At 35.8% G+C, this 13,948-nt stretch overlaps 1 protein-coding gene across 2 annotated transcripts; it reads left to right on the top strand.

The window, feature by feature from the left end:
- Positions 1-2,384: 2,384 nt before the first annotated feature.
- LOC132610403 (uncharacterized) lies at positions 2,385-13,948 on the top strand. 2 transcript variants are annotated; one of them, XM_060324700.1, is made up of 11 exons: positions 2,443-2,537; positions 3,527-3,564; positions 5,351-7,436; positions 7,508-7,645; positions 9,202-9,273; positions 10,473-10,514; positions 10,616-10,705; positions 11,992-12,099; positions 12,208-12,300; positions 12,617-12,696; positions 12,793-13,948. In XM_060324700.1, the coding sequence occupies exons 3-11, from the start codon at positions 5,499-5,501 to the stop codon at positions 13,652-13,654; spliced, it is 3,423 nt and encodes a 1,140-aa protein (XP_060180683.1). In that variant the 5' UTR covers positions 2,443-2,537; positions 3,527-3,564; positions 5,351-5,498; the 3' UTR covers positions 13,655-13,948. The 2 variants fall into 2 exon arrangements, with proteins under 2 accessions (XP_060180682.1, XP_060180683.1); XM_060324699.1 differs by lacking the exon at positions 3,527-3,564 and having other exon boundaries at positions 2,385-2,537.

Genomic DNA, 13,948 nt, shown 5'->3' with positions numbered 1-13,948 from the left:
TTTATACTATGAGTTACTACTATCATATAACTTTTGAATGATTCCTAACTATCTTTATTTATCTATTCATTTACTTAGGTCTAAAAGACTCCTCTTTTTGTTTCTTCTTCTTACTTTTTTCACCATAGGAATTATAAAAGATGCCATGAAGTTGAAAGATCGTATGTCATAATTAACATTTTAAGCTATATAAAAAGAAGAGATAAAAGTCAAAAACACATCCCAACTATTACTATTTTTTGAGTTTCATACCTAAACTATCAGAAGGTTGAGAAAACTATCTAAACTATCACTATCTAGTTTACAAAACACACCTCAAATTATTCTTGAATGACATGTGATCTACACTCTCCATTTTATATAAAAATGTTATCAAGTGTTGTCCACGTGGATAAATAATGTCACAACGGGACCTATATGGAAATTTAAAAAAAAAACTATTTGTTTTAAAAAATAAACTGAAAAATAATAATTTTTGTAAAAATATATCAAAAATTAAATAAAGAAATAGTTTAAAAAATGGAAAAGTTATTTTTTTAAAAAAAACATAAGAAAACTGATTATTTAGTTTTCACTTTTAAAAAAAAAATCAACTTTTCCAATTTTTAAAATCATTTTTTTTTCTGATTTTCTAAATTTTTTGATATTTTTTTACAAAAAAAAAAAAATTCTAGATTTTTTTTATCCAGATTTTTTTTTTAAATGCTAATTTTTTTTAATAAAAAAATATTATTTTTTAATTTCCATGTAGGTGTCACCATAGCATTACTCATGCCATGTGGACAAATTTTTTGAGAAAAATTTCAGCTTCACTTGCCTTTTGGAGAGTGAGTTCACACATTTAGTTCAGGTGTGTTTTGCAATCTAGACAGTGACAGTTTAGGTAGTTTTCTCAACCTTATGATAGTTTAGGTATGAAACTAAAAAAAATGATAGTTAGGATGTGTTTTTTACCCTTATCTCTAAAAAGAACGCAAATGTTAGGATGTTTACATTTTCTTTATTTTGATCCAATGTCATAATTAACATTTTAAGTTATATAAAAATAATGCAAATATTAGGATGTTTACATTTTCTTTAATTTGATCCAAAATGTAGTAAAATACTTCAAGACACTACAATCACTTAAAAAGAGAACTTGGAAAGAGAAGATAAACAAGAGATAGCAGATAGAATTTGCCCACAAGGGTGTGACCTATTAGTCGCTTTGATATGTTTTTCAATTTGTACTTGGGTATGAACCAAAGAGTCCACAATTCAGTTGAAATAAGTTACTCCCAACAAAATAGTCCTCAATTGCTTATCAAGCTCAACTCAACGAGTGTTGTCCTTGAGAATCAGAGGCTGCATTTTGGAAGTCACAGGTTGCTGATTCACGCTAGTTTCACTGGATTTGTCGGAAGACAGGTTGAAGGATTGTTCCGTTGCAGGTTGACGTTCTGCGACATCATGCGTGTGCAAGCTGCAATCTATTACCAAAGGGCTTATCGAAAGATGAATGAAGTGAAATAAGAATCATGAGAGAGAGAGAGTTTCGTCGATTAGTTTAAGCCTAAATGAAGAACGTGCAAGTTTACCCTTGACACTACTATTATCAATCTTGGTGAACAAAGTTACATGTATTGATAGGAGGAATAAGCATGGTATACTACACTTGCAAGTTACCCTCAACAACACTACTCGTATTAAAAACCTATACTCTTTCTGTTTTATTTTACTTATCCAGTATGCACTTTGTACTCCCTTTAAAAAATTATAACTTAATTATTTATTTTATTAAATTACCCATATTTATCATTCTTTGCAAATATAAATTTGACTATTAATTCCAATAAATCTGAAAAATAGCTACTTAATAAGAGTAAAATTATTATTAATAATAATAAAAATATTCTCTTAGTTTGCTTTAAAAGAAAATTTTAGTTATAGTATTACTTGTTGATGGATAAGAGTCCATTTGGATTAGCCAAAAAAGTGGCTTTTAAGCATAAGTGCTTAAAGTACTTTTTAAGTGCTAAAAGTTATTTTATAAATAAGCATTTACGTGTTTGGATAAAAGTGCGAGTTTTTAGAGGAAAGGGTAGTATTGAAATTAATAGAAAATATAAAGGATAAAAGGGTAAAGTTGTTGGTCAAACTAAAATAACTTTTAAGCCCAAAAAAGTTGAGATTGAGAAAATTCTTGATTTTAACTTATTTTAACTTAATTTAAGTTATTTTCTATTTTTCTAAATAAATTAAAAAATGACTTATAAATTGATTTGATCAAGTTAATAAGCTAATCCAAACGGGCTCTAAAACGTAAAAGCTAACCGAGGGAGTAATAACTAATTAGCAGAAGAAAGTTAAAAAGGTAATTATGGGGGTATAATTGGAAACATAAATACCGATAATAATAATATCTTGTTAGCATGTGTGCCTAGGTTTTTCCTCTCGTTCCGCTTTCTACTCAGAACACATTCCATTCAACACAATCGATAATCGAAATTGCAAGTTGTATCCCTTTTTTTCTTAACTTTTCCGGCGATTTACTATTGGTAAGTTAACTTTCGCTGTTTACTTTTTAACTGCTTTGCTTTATTTACTTAACAAAATTAGCCCTTTCTGTTGCTCGTTACACAACTGGCAATAACTTATCGCATTTTGTATTTTTGAATAAGCACACCATCATTTCATTAATGCTAAGTTAATTACAGTTTTTTTTTTTTTTTATTTCCTCAGTGTTAAGGATCGAAATTTCCTTATAAATATGTCATTTTTGCAATTTTAAATTTCATTTGACATTTGTGTGTTTTTTTAATTTCATTGGTGAGGACTTTTATGTAATTTAGAATTGGCAGTGCACATTGCAGAATTCTGAATTTTTGGATATGTGTTTTATGGCTGTTAAGGAGGGAATATTTTAAGATTCAGTATAAATTACTCCTTCCGTTTCAATTTGTTTGTCTGGTTTTGACTTGGTACAACGTTTAAGAAAGGAGGAGACTTTTGAATCTTTTGGTTGTTAGCTAAAGATATGTAGAGCCTGTTTGGATGAGCTTAAAAAAAGCAGCTTTTTCAGCTTATAAGCCAAAAACCCCAACTTATTTTTTTTTGGCTTATAAGCTGCTTTTTTAAGCTAAGCAAACGGGCCAACTTATTTTTTTGGGCTTATTTTAAGCACAAAATGGTTTATAAGCTGGCCAGCCAAAGACTCAAAAAAGCTAAAAACAGCTTATAAGCTGTTTTCAGCAACTTATAAGCTAAGACAAACGGGCTCGTAGAATAAACCAAAATGCCCTTTAATCTTGTTGTCTTAAACATAACATGTGGAAAGTAGAGACATTCTTTTCGAAACAGACTAAAAGGGAAAGTAAGACAAACAAATTAAATGGAGGGAGTAACTTGTTTTGAGCTGTCCATCACAACACTGCATTTTATTGGGCCTTGATATTAGCAATGTGACACGTAGGCGGAGTTTTTTTTTAGGAGGGAATGAGTAAGGATATGTAAAAATGATGTAATAGCTCGATTCTTTGCTTAATAGGTAGAGGACACGAGTCGGAGGAGTGGATTAATTACCTGGTTAGTCATTTGTTCTGTGTCTCCTTGTGAATGAAGTAACATGTAGTTCATTGCTCAGAGTGGTGATTTAATTTGAGACTTTTAGCTTTTGGATGTCATAACTTTTCTGAAGTATGTGCATTTATCTCAAGCTCAGGCCCTCAGCACCTTACACATTCTCCTGAACTCCCGAAAAAGGGAAAAGAACAGAGGAAAAAATATTCTTTTTTCATCTTTGTGGGAAAATTTATGGTTCAAATAGGGGAAATAGAAAATAAGAGTTTCTGCTTTGAGGATTGTTATCTACATGGGAAGTTATCTGACATTAAATACATGCAAATTAAAAGTGGTTAAAAGCAGTGTACCTTAAATTCTTAAATATTGACTAGACTATGCCACAACATGTTCTCTTTATAAAAAACATAAGCTGGATATGTTGAATGACACGATAACCTAGGGTAAAAACGGGACTCCTGGATGTTTACATGTTTAGCCTAGGTCTACTGGTTACTACTAACTACTAAGCATTTATTGTGGCCTGAATTTTCTTTCATGCTTTGTGTTCTCCACATTGCAACCTGTGGTAATGTGTTGATTGCAATGCATTTTGAGCATTATCAGTTAAACTAGTAGTCTTAGCTTGCTAAGCCATAATGGTTTTGGAAGAACTTTGATAATTTCTGTTCCAGTTGAAGTTGAGATCTGATTCTTACTGGCTTGGTTGCAGATAATTTCTAATCCTAATGTGGTATAATCTGTATCTTTGTTCTCTTACTTATTTTTAATTAATTTGTGTTCTTCTTTTGGATGTCAGCAGCACCTTCTTAGTGCTGTTCTGACAACAATAATTATTATCATTTCAAAAATAAAAAATAAAAAAAAATTGTGTGCTTGGCGAGCTTCTCAACTTGTTAAGCTCTGTAATCTAAATTAAGAGAGAAACTGGGCTGCAAAGCTTTTTGGTGGAGTTTTCCTTTATGGTATTGCAGTAATTTGTTGTCATTTCTGGTGTTCACGAGCTATAAATGACTTAGGTTCCTCAAATTTTGCCAAAGATGATGTTTTCTCTTAGTTATAGATGTATCTTACTAAAGGGAGAAAATGATAAAATGAACCTTTAAATGAAGAGAAGTCGTATGCACTGTATGTATTCTTATCCCATTCAACTAACAGGGTATCCGAGAGCCCGAGGTGTGAAGGTATCATTAAATTAGGATTGTAGCAGCTCTTCTGATAGGGACATGAGCAAGACCCCCAGACATGCTTTTCTTTTCTTAACCATTATAAAAATACACAGAATCCCTTGCCTGAAAACATGAATACAACCTTGGGACAACGATTTGTGATGAAGTGGTTTGGAGAAATTCTCTTTTCTTGTATAAATATTGCAGTTCTGCAGAAAATTGTTGGAGTAGAACATTGTGGATGCCTTTTATACTGCTTTAAATTGCTTGTTCTTGTCGCTAGCACTATTTGATTGCTTCTTTTACTATGTTATTTATCATATTATCTTGCTGCTATTACTGCTTATTATTACTGTTTATCATTCCTGATGCTTTTCCATCTCTCTTTGAGCCGGGGGTCTATCGGAAACAGCCTCTCTACCCCTCAAAAGGTTGAGGTAAGGTCTGCGTACACTCTACCCTCCCCAGACCCCACCTGGTGGGATTACACTGGGATGTTGTTGTTGTTGTGGATGCCCTTTTGTCAAACTTGAGCTAAAAAACTATGATACTACTGTTTCTTACAATTAGATGCATGGTCAATCAACTAGAAGGTATGATGGATTTGTTTTCCTTGCGTGCAGCTATTTTCGTCCTTTGAATGTGTTTCGATTTGATGCATGACCATGAGTCTGTGACTTCAACATCTAGGCAGATGGTGACATATCCTTATTTGTCCCAATTGCCGAGGAGTTCATTGAAAGATTGCTAGCTTCTTGGTAGGTTAGTATTATGGGATCCAGTCGGCAAAAAGATAAGAATGGTAAACGTAGTTCATCAAAGGGTGACAGCAGTGATGGCACATCAGCTAGGACAAGACCTCTCAGTTTTGATGAAATTATGCTTAGAAGGAAAAGTAAGGAAGAGGAAAGGGACACTCAGAACAATTTTGTAGAAGCTGACAGTGTATCACGTGAAGTAGACAGGCCTAAGAAGACCACTGATTGTTTGGAACCTGAGCGATACCGCTACGAGTCATTACCTAGTGCTTCCAGGCATACTTCGGAGGATTCTAGGAAGTTAGGGCCAACTCCAACAGAGGATAATATGATGGCTGATAAATTTGCAGGGGATAAACATAGAGAAAGTAGAGAATCAGAAATCAAATCAAAGACGTCAATGAATAAATATGTAAGCAATGAGAGATTAGCAGGTAGCAACACCGATAAAGATTGTCTTGTCCCGAGAAGAAAAGATCAGGATTTTATTGATGGTTCTGGAAATGAAACTAGTAAAAGACATTCAAGAGATTTTGCCCGGAAGGAGAAATCAGCAGATAAAACTGACGGAAGACACGATGAGGGAAGAAAAGACAAAACTCTTGGTAAGGATGGGAGACAGTCATACAGGAAAAGGAAAGATATGGAAATGCCAAGTGATGCTCTTCTGAATGAGGCTGAGAAAAGGCATTCAAGAAATCACGGACGGATAGATAGTTCTGCTGACAGAACTAAAGAAAAGTCTGAATCAGGGAGAAGGAAGCTCCAAAGGGATGATGAGGAGAGAAATGATGCTCCTCTGAATGAGGCTGAGAAAAGGCATTCAAGGAATCACGGACGGGTAGATAGTTATGCTGACAGAACTAAAGAAAAGTCCGAATCAGCTAGAAGGAAGCACCGAAGTGATGAGGAGGAGAGAAATGATGCTCTTCTGAATGAGGCTGAGAAAAGGCATTCAAGAAATCACGGACAGATAGATGGTTATGCTGACAGAACTAAAGAAAAGTCTGAGTCAGGTAGAAGGAAGCACCGAAGTGATGACGAGGAGAAAAATGATGCTCTTCTGAATGAGGCTGAGAAAAGGCATTCAAGGAATCACGGAAGGAGAGATAGTTATGCTGACAGAACTAAAGAAAAGTCTGAATCAGGTAGAAGGAGAAGTGATGATGAGGAGAGAAACAGAGACAAGAATGCCGATAGAAAAAACAGTTCAGTGAAATCTGAAATTACTGGAAGGGTTGAAGCTTCTCGGACTCATCTAGAGGAAGAAAGACCAAAGAGAAGAAGGTCAAGAAGTCGAGAGAATGATAGAGATCGAGGTAGAAGGTCTCGTTCTGGTTCACCAAGAGTACGTAAGCATTTATCTCATGATCTCAGAGAGCGTGGTGAGTTTTCCTCACATTCTTCCAAAGATAAATCTGGGAGATCACATTATGATCTGGATAAAAAGATATCCAGCAATGGTTCAGATAGCCACTCGAACCGCCATGAAGAATCTGCAAGTGGCCTTGGTGGCTATTCACCAAGAAAGAGGAAATCAGAGGCTGCTGCTAAAACTCCTCCCCCAACTACTCGCTCTCCGGAACGAAAAGCTGCTGGGTGGGATCTACCACCTGCCTCAGCTGGAACCAGTGTTACTAGTCCTGTCCCTTCTACTGTTAAGTCTTCAATGCAGTCTGTAATACCAAACACACGCCAGCTCCCTAGCGTGGTTCCTGCTAGTTCATTCACGACAAAGGCTGCTGTCCTTTCATATAATTACTTATCGTCATCTATACATGCAATTGATTCCGTCCAGCTGACACAAGCCACACGACCTATGAGAAGGCTTTATGTGGAGAACTTGCCAAACTCTGCCTCTGAGAAAGATATTCTGGACTGGATTAATAATTTCTTGCTGTCTTCAGGAGTTAATTGCATTCAAGGAACACAACCATGTATCAGCTGTATGGTATGTTTTCTTCTTCTATTCGTGTTCTAAGCAGGATGGAGATTTGCGTTGCTTACTGTTATTCACTGCAGATAAACAAGGAGAAGTGTCAAGCTCTTTTAGAATTTTTAACCCCCGAGGATGCTTCTGCTGCACTTTCTTTTGATGGCAGATCGTTCTCTGGTTCTATTCTTAAAATCAGACGCCCAAAAGACTTCGTCGAAGTGGCTGTAAGAATTATAACCATGATACTCTTTGTAGATTTGCGCTTGTCTTTCAGACTGACCATTTTTGCTTTTTCTTGCTGATATCATATCGAACATGTGGGAAGCTGATGGTATTTTGCATATTAACTTGTGTGATATAGCATGCAATATGCAGTCTATCTAAATTTCAGTGACGGTTAAAAAGTGACAACTCATTTTCATTTGGGTAGTTGGGTTAAAATCTGTGTGGGTTCAAGGTGATTTGAAAAAGAAAAGTATTGAATACCACTAGCGCTAAAACTGAGCTTGGTCAAAAGCTTTTTGAGTTAAAATTTGGTTGCCAGTGTTGGGTTAAAAGTGGTTTGAATTGAAGTTCGGTTGCCAATTCTTATTGATCATAAGTAGCAACTAGTAATCAAATTCCAGTGTCCACCTATATAGACATTGCTGAAGAAAGTTTGCTCAAGGTTACTTGGTAAATTTCCTGAACACCCTTTGATAATGGGTGGAGACAATATGCCTTTTCTTTTGACTGTAATTCTCCTTACGAGCATGTGAAATAGGTTGTGTACTTAATTTCCCAAGCACCCCTTTATGTGAAATAGGTTGTGTACTTAATTTTGTCATCTTAATGGGAAGTTCTAAGTGGGTATAAATAAGGCTATTCTGATGGGATGAAAAAATTGTGTTCTTATTTAAATGAATCTGATTTTCTTCTCTTTCCTTGTGGCATGCAATATGCAGTCTTGAACTATGATCATTTGGGTAGTTGGGTTAAAATCTGTGTGGTATGCAATATGCAGTCTATCTTGATCACAGCTGCTCTTTCTCCTGTAATACATACTACTCTAAATACATTCTTGACCTATGATCAAGATTAAATAGATAGGCAACAAACAAAATTCCCCAGCAAATGTGTGCTTGCAGGTAAAAAGCAAGGTGTCCATCTATATCAGAAAGAAAAGTAAGGTCTTTATCTAGTCAAAGAGTAGGATGCCTGAAGAGGTTGGACTTGTCCGCAATGCTTGAAGGATTGTTCAGTGTGGAAGATAACCTCTGATGAACCTGATACCAATTTCATAGAGTCCCTTAGCTGTTGTTAGCAGCAATATAGGCAGCAAGGTTTGGTTTATCATATGTTTAGGATGTTATTGATAGGAAGTCCTTCTGATCTTCTCTTATAGTACCCTCAATACCCTTCACCTCATATCTCAGCACAGGGGATGCTTTAACTCTGTTTAATTGGATATTGGATGATGATGATGGTGGTTGCTAATGAGGATAGTGGATGCCACTGCATAAATGGAAGGAGGAGGATATATAGTTGAGTTATCTCAAATAAAGTGAAATAGTAAAATATGGAAATTGTGGTAGGGGACTTTTGTTAATGTAGAACATTTCTTGCTCTGTATTTTCTACAATTTGTCAATGCATTAAATTGTGTATTTAAGTAGTAGGAAGGAGGTGCTACCACTTTATGTTGAAACTGTGATGTATTCTGCTCTTGTATTCAGTATCTGAGGTATACTGTGGTCATTATTCATGTAGCAGGTTTTCAGACAGTTGCTATTTTCATGCAGACTGGTGTTCCTCAGAAGTCAGTGGCTGTAGCTGATAGGATAGATGACACTGTAGAGAATTCGCCTTATAAGGTATGCATGTGAAACAACACAAATGATTTCAGATTGACATTAATCCTGCCTGTTTGAACTGGGTTCGTCATACACTTGTGCCATATCCTTGTAGTTGCAATGTCCATCGTTCGTTCTTTCTTTCTTCGACAAATACAGACCTGTCTTGTCAGTTTCAGTTAGTTTGGCCTATCTGATTTAGCAGGACTTATTAATAGTTGAAAAGTTGCTTTTACTAAATATTACTGTAAGAGTTTACTTTTCATGAGTTTGAGCTCTTGTTAATTATAGTTGAAAAAGAACTTTTTAGGTATTTCAAAATATGTGTAGCAAAACACATTTTTGTGTATTTTAGCTTAAACTCTTAGGAAGGAATGATAGAACTTTTGAAGGCAGCTAAAGTCCTTTATTGCGTTTTCCTTTTGCATTGTACTTTTAGTGTAAACAAGAATCACGGTCTTTCATAGATGTTTTTGAACTGTAGTACAAAAAAGATGTAAAATATAACACAACTTATCGGGTTCAAAAAAAAAAAAAAAGTGTAAAATAAAACACTTACCACCCCCCCCCCCCCCCCCCAAAAAAAAAAAAAAAAAAAACAGGAATAGGTAGTGGGAGAAGCCTCTATACTAGGGAAGTGAAATTGAAATAGGACAATAGGTTTGAGAATTGAGACCAATAATATCTGCTGTGCGCTGCACTTTTATGTATCTTGTCATACGAGACTTGCATATAAAGAAAGAATGTTCCATCTGTTGAGAAAATTCATCAAAAGCTGTTCTATGCTACTGCAATGCAAGAATTTCATTTAGCTCAATTATATGTTGGACAGTGAGGTTACAGATTATGAAATTTGTGTTTGATTTTCTTATGATGTTGATGAATGAATGTTCCTTCACTCCTTATCAAATGATTTTTCCCTCACTGTTAAGATGAGATGCATAACTCCTCATTTGAATCCTGTGGGATTGTGAGGACGTTACATTTTGATTGCTTTTCTTCTTTGTTGGTGTTTGCCTTGACTCTTTGACGAGTCACATTTGTGACCTTCAAAATATTTTTGTTTAATTTGGCTTCCACAAGTAGTTCTTCAAAATTTGGTCATACAGTATGTCTCTTGTTGTCTATTTATTGTTAGATTCTTCTCATATTCTCAAGTTTGTTCCATCCCTGTTGTTCCCGTTCCCCTTTCATAACAAGTTTTTGATTACATGTTGCAGATTTTTGTTGGTGGAATTTCAAGAACTATTTCATCAGAGATGGTAAGACTAAATATGTCTTGAAACCTTTCCTTAATTAAAAAGAAGGAACAATGGAATATCGGACTTTCTAGTGAATTTGATCTTACTTGATGCTATTTCAGCTTATGGAGATTGCCAAAGCCTTTGGACCTTTGAAAGCCTACCATTTCAGGATAAATTCAGATCTCAATGAACCTTGTGCATTTCTTGAGGTACTCTCGGATTATTGGATATACCTTTCTCATATTAATGAAGCATCCTTTTCTTTTCTGAAATGCATGTTCCTTCTGGTTCAAAGGTAGCTTTTATGCAACAAGCAGTCTTAACTCTTAAATTCTTTGGTACACTTCATAGTTTGCTGGCTAAGATTATTTTCCTTTTAGTGAATTACTGGATAATCTTCACTGGGATGGAAGGGGAATGAAGGAAAACTAGTTCTTCTTACATTTTAAAAAGGAGGTGGTCCATTGTGCCAAACAAAATGATACCACTTTAAGCATGTAAAGAGCATGGGAGTGAATAAAGTTGAATATAGACATGTATGCAAATGTGTTGTAGAAATTGTCCAAGGAAAGATTATATATGACCTCGTAACTGTTGCCTTGACAGGCGTCGTGGTTGTATGCCTAGCTTAAATTGGGATTTATTATGCACCATCTTGCTACTATGTATTGATAAAACTTTATCTTTTTTTTAATGAATAAAATCCATTCTGCCTGGTAAAAATAGGGCAGTGTTATCAAATTCTTCAGGCAACAGCATGTTATATCCCCTTTGAAATCTTCTTTTTGTTGTAAGTTTTCTCTTCTCGTTCTGCTACTTTGCTTCTCTAAGGGTAGGACAAGTAAGTTAAAAAAAAAAAATTGAAAGACAAGCGAAAACTTCTACCAGTTGCCAAACAGTTGCTCTAGAACAACCAATACTGCTTCAGATCCAGGTGTGAGCTTCCACATCAATTTGATCAATGTGTGCCAATGCCAAATATATCATCTTTCGGATGAAATTAAATCAAATGGATTAGAGGAGCTCTTAACTATTTTATCAGATTTTCTAGCCATCAGACTTTTATTCCTTTCCTTCCCAGTGTTCTGCAGAGTACTTCACAAGCCCTCTTTGTCCCTTTCAATAGTTGAGAATGAATAACCCTGTTTTTAGTGGTGCTTGTGCCAATTCTCCAGTGAATAAAAAACTCTTTTTAGTGCCAAAAGTAGCTTGCCACACTTAGTGCACCACACAAGCTTCATTTATGCGTGACCTCATTCTTATTGCAGGTAGAGTATTCCTTTTATAATATTTTTTGACCATGCTTTGGATTGTGCATCACTATCACTTCAATAGTAAACTTGGTAGCTAGATACCTTACTTTGTTACATCATGAGCCTCTCCGTCCCTTGTATTTCTCCTTGACTCAAGTGCTGTGAAATCTCAAATCTTCTCCAAGGTCAAGTTTCTCTTGCGTCTTTTATTGATCTTAAAGTATTTATTTCAACCATTTCAGTATGTTGACCATTCAGTTACTCTTAAAGCTTGTGCTGGTCTTAATGGTATGAAGTTGGGTGGAAAAGTGTTAGCTGTTGTTCAGGCTATCCCAGATACTGCTTTACTGGTACACTATCTCAAGTCCTCTTATCCAGATTACTTTGGCTTTAGGTACAATTTTTAATCTTTTCTTGGAAATACGAGTTTGACCAAAAGATACACATATAATACTCAGGACAAAGATGAGAATACACCTTTATACCGGATTCCCCAGCATGCGAAGCCACTTTTGGAGAAGCACACGGAAGTACTAAAGCTGAAAAATGTGGTATGTCTTTATTATCCTGGTGACTTAAAGTTTATTTTCCATAAGAAAAAATATTCAGTTTGTTATGCCAGTAAACAATGTAGATACTAGTAGAAATTGTAGAGAACTTCTAGTGCTAGAGAAACTAAACTTGTAGAATATTGTACCTGAGAATGGGCTTAAACTTTTATAATATTTAGATAGTCGAACCCAACTTGCTTGTGATTTGAGGCATTGTTGTTTTCATATGTTATTGGAATTATACTTCTTAGATGTTGCAAAAACACTTACCAGGGGGTTACTAAATTCTTTCGTCTAATCATCTTGTTCCTTCCAGGTGGATGCAAATGTACTCAATTCTTTGTCTGAAGCAGAACTGGAAGAATTATTGGAAGACATCAGATTGGAGTGTGCCAGGTCATTTATGAGAAGTCATTTTTCTTAATGTCATTGCTTTTTAATTCTCCTTGTCAACTCATTACTGATTTGGAAAGTTTTCTTCTGATCCTGTAGGTTTGGCTCTGTTAAATCAATTAATGTTGTAAAGCAAACTCAATGTTCTCTAACATCTGATCCTGCTGTTACGGATACTGGCTCTACGTTGAATGAGGGCAATATGGAGTTTGCTAAAGAGTTTGACAGAAATGATCCATTGCGGGAGGTTGGTGGGTCACACCTCCCCAACAGTGATGATCAGAAGTTGGAAGTTGGTGGGTCAGACCTCCCCAACACTGATGAACCCATGGAAACCAATATTGCCGAGGAATCTGAAAGATGTGTTGATGGTAAAACGCATATATCAGAACCTTCAAAAGGTGATTCTCAAAAGGCTGGAGGTGGCGATGCTTTGGCTGGCGGCAGTCATTCCGATGATAGACCCTCTGAGGAGCTAATAAAAGACGACAGCTCTGACCGTCTACCTGTTGATGGTAGTGTCTCTGCTCGAGGGTCAAACTGCCAAGAATATTCTGAGGTTACCCCTGGAGTCCCTCCAAATGAAAAGAATACTGGTATGGTTTCGGAAACGAAAGATGAAAATGCTAATCCGAGTCCACTGGAGCGTCTTGAGACAAACAATGAATCAACAGTTAAGGAAGCAATGAAATCAGAGGAAGACAATGGAAGTGTAGATGGAGCTTCTGAACCGGGATTCTCATCGAAAGAGTTGGATGCTCCAGAGAAACTTGAGAAAAAGGAAGAAAATTCTGTTGATGAGGTGTTTGAGCCTGGCTGTGTACTTGTGGAGTTTAGAAGAGCAGAAGCTGCATGCATGGCTGCTCATTGTTTACATGGACGACTGTTTGATGACCGGATAGTGGCTGTGGAGTATGTTCCCGTTGATCTCTATCAGACAAAGTTTTCTAAACACAAGTAAATTATTTTGGCCAATTCAATGCCCTTATTTCCTGCAGATCTGCCCAAACTTGAATGATGTTAACATAGGATTTCTCGATGCTATTCACATAGCCATCGGAGGCTTAACTGAATGTTTTGTTCAGAATTTTTTTTACCATATGCCTTAGTTAACCTTTTGCTAGTGCGAGAGTTGTAGCAAATTTTCCTTGTACCAGACTTGGAGCGGAATACATGTTTTTCTCCCACATGTAGAATGGGAGTATACTTTTGTCCAAGAAATGAGCCATTGTAATATGTTAAATTTGTCATTAAA

This window comes from Lycium barbarum, chromosome 9 (genome assembly GCF_019175385.1).
Source record: "Lycium barbarum isolate Lr01 chromosome 9, ASM1917538v2, whole genome shotgun sequence".
Classification (NCBI taxonomy): Eukaryota; Viridiplantae; Streptophyta; class Magnoliopsida; order Solanales; family Solanaceae; genus Lycium; species Lycium barbarum.
This window is presented reverse-complemented; position numbering and strand designations above follow the sequence as displayed.

Coding starts and splice junctions, on each gene's coding strand:
- LOC132610403 (XM_060324699.1), top strand. CDS start 5,499: ATGGGATCCAGTCGGCAAAAAGATAAGAATGGTAAACGTAGTTCATCA. Junction 7,437..7,507: donor AACCATGTATCAGCTGTATG/GTATGTTTTCTT, acceptor TATTCACTGCAG/ATAAACAAGGAGAAGTGTCA. Junction 12,697..12,792: donor ATCAGATTGGAGTGTGCCAG/GTCATTTATGAG, acceptor CTGATCCTGTAG/GTTTGGCTCTGTTAAATCAA.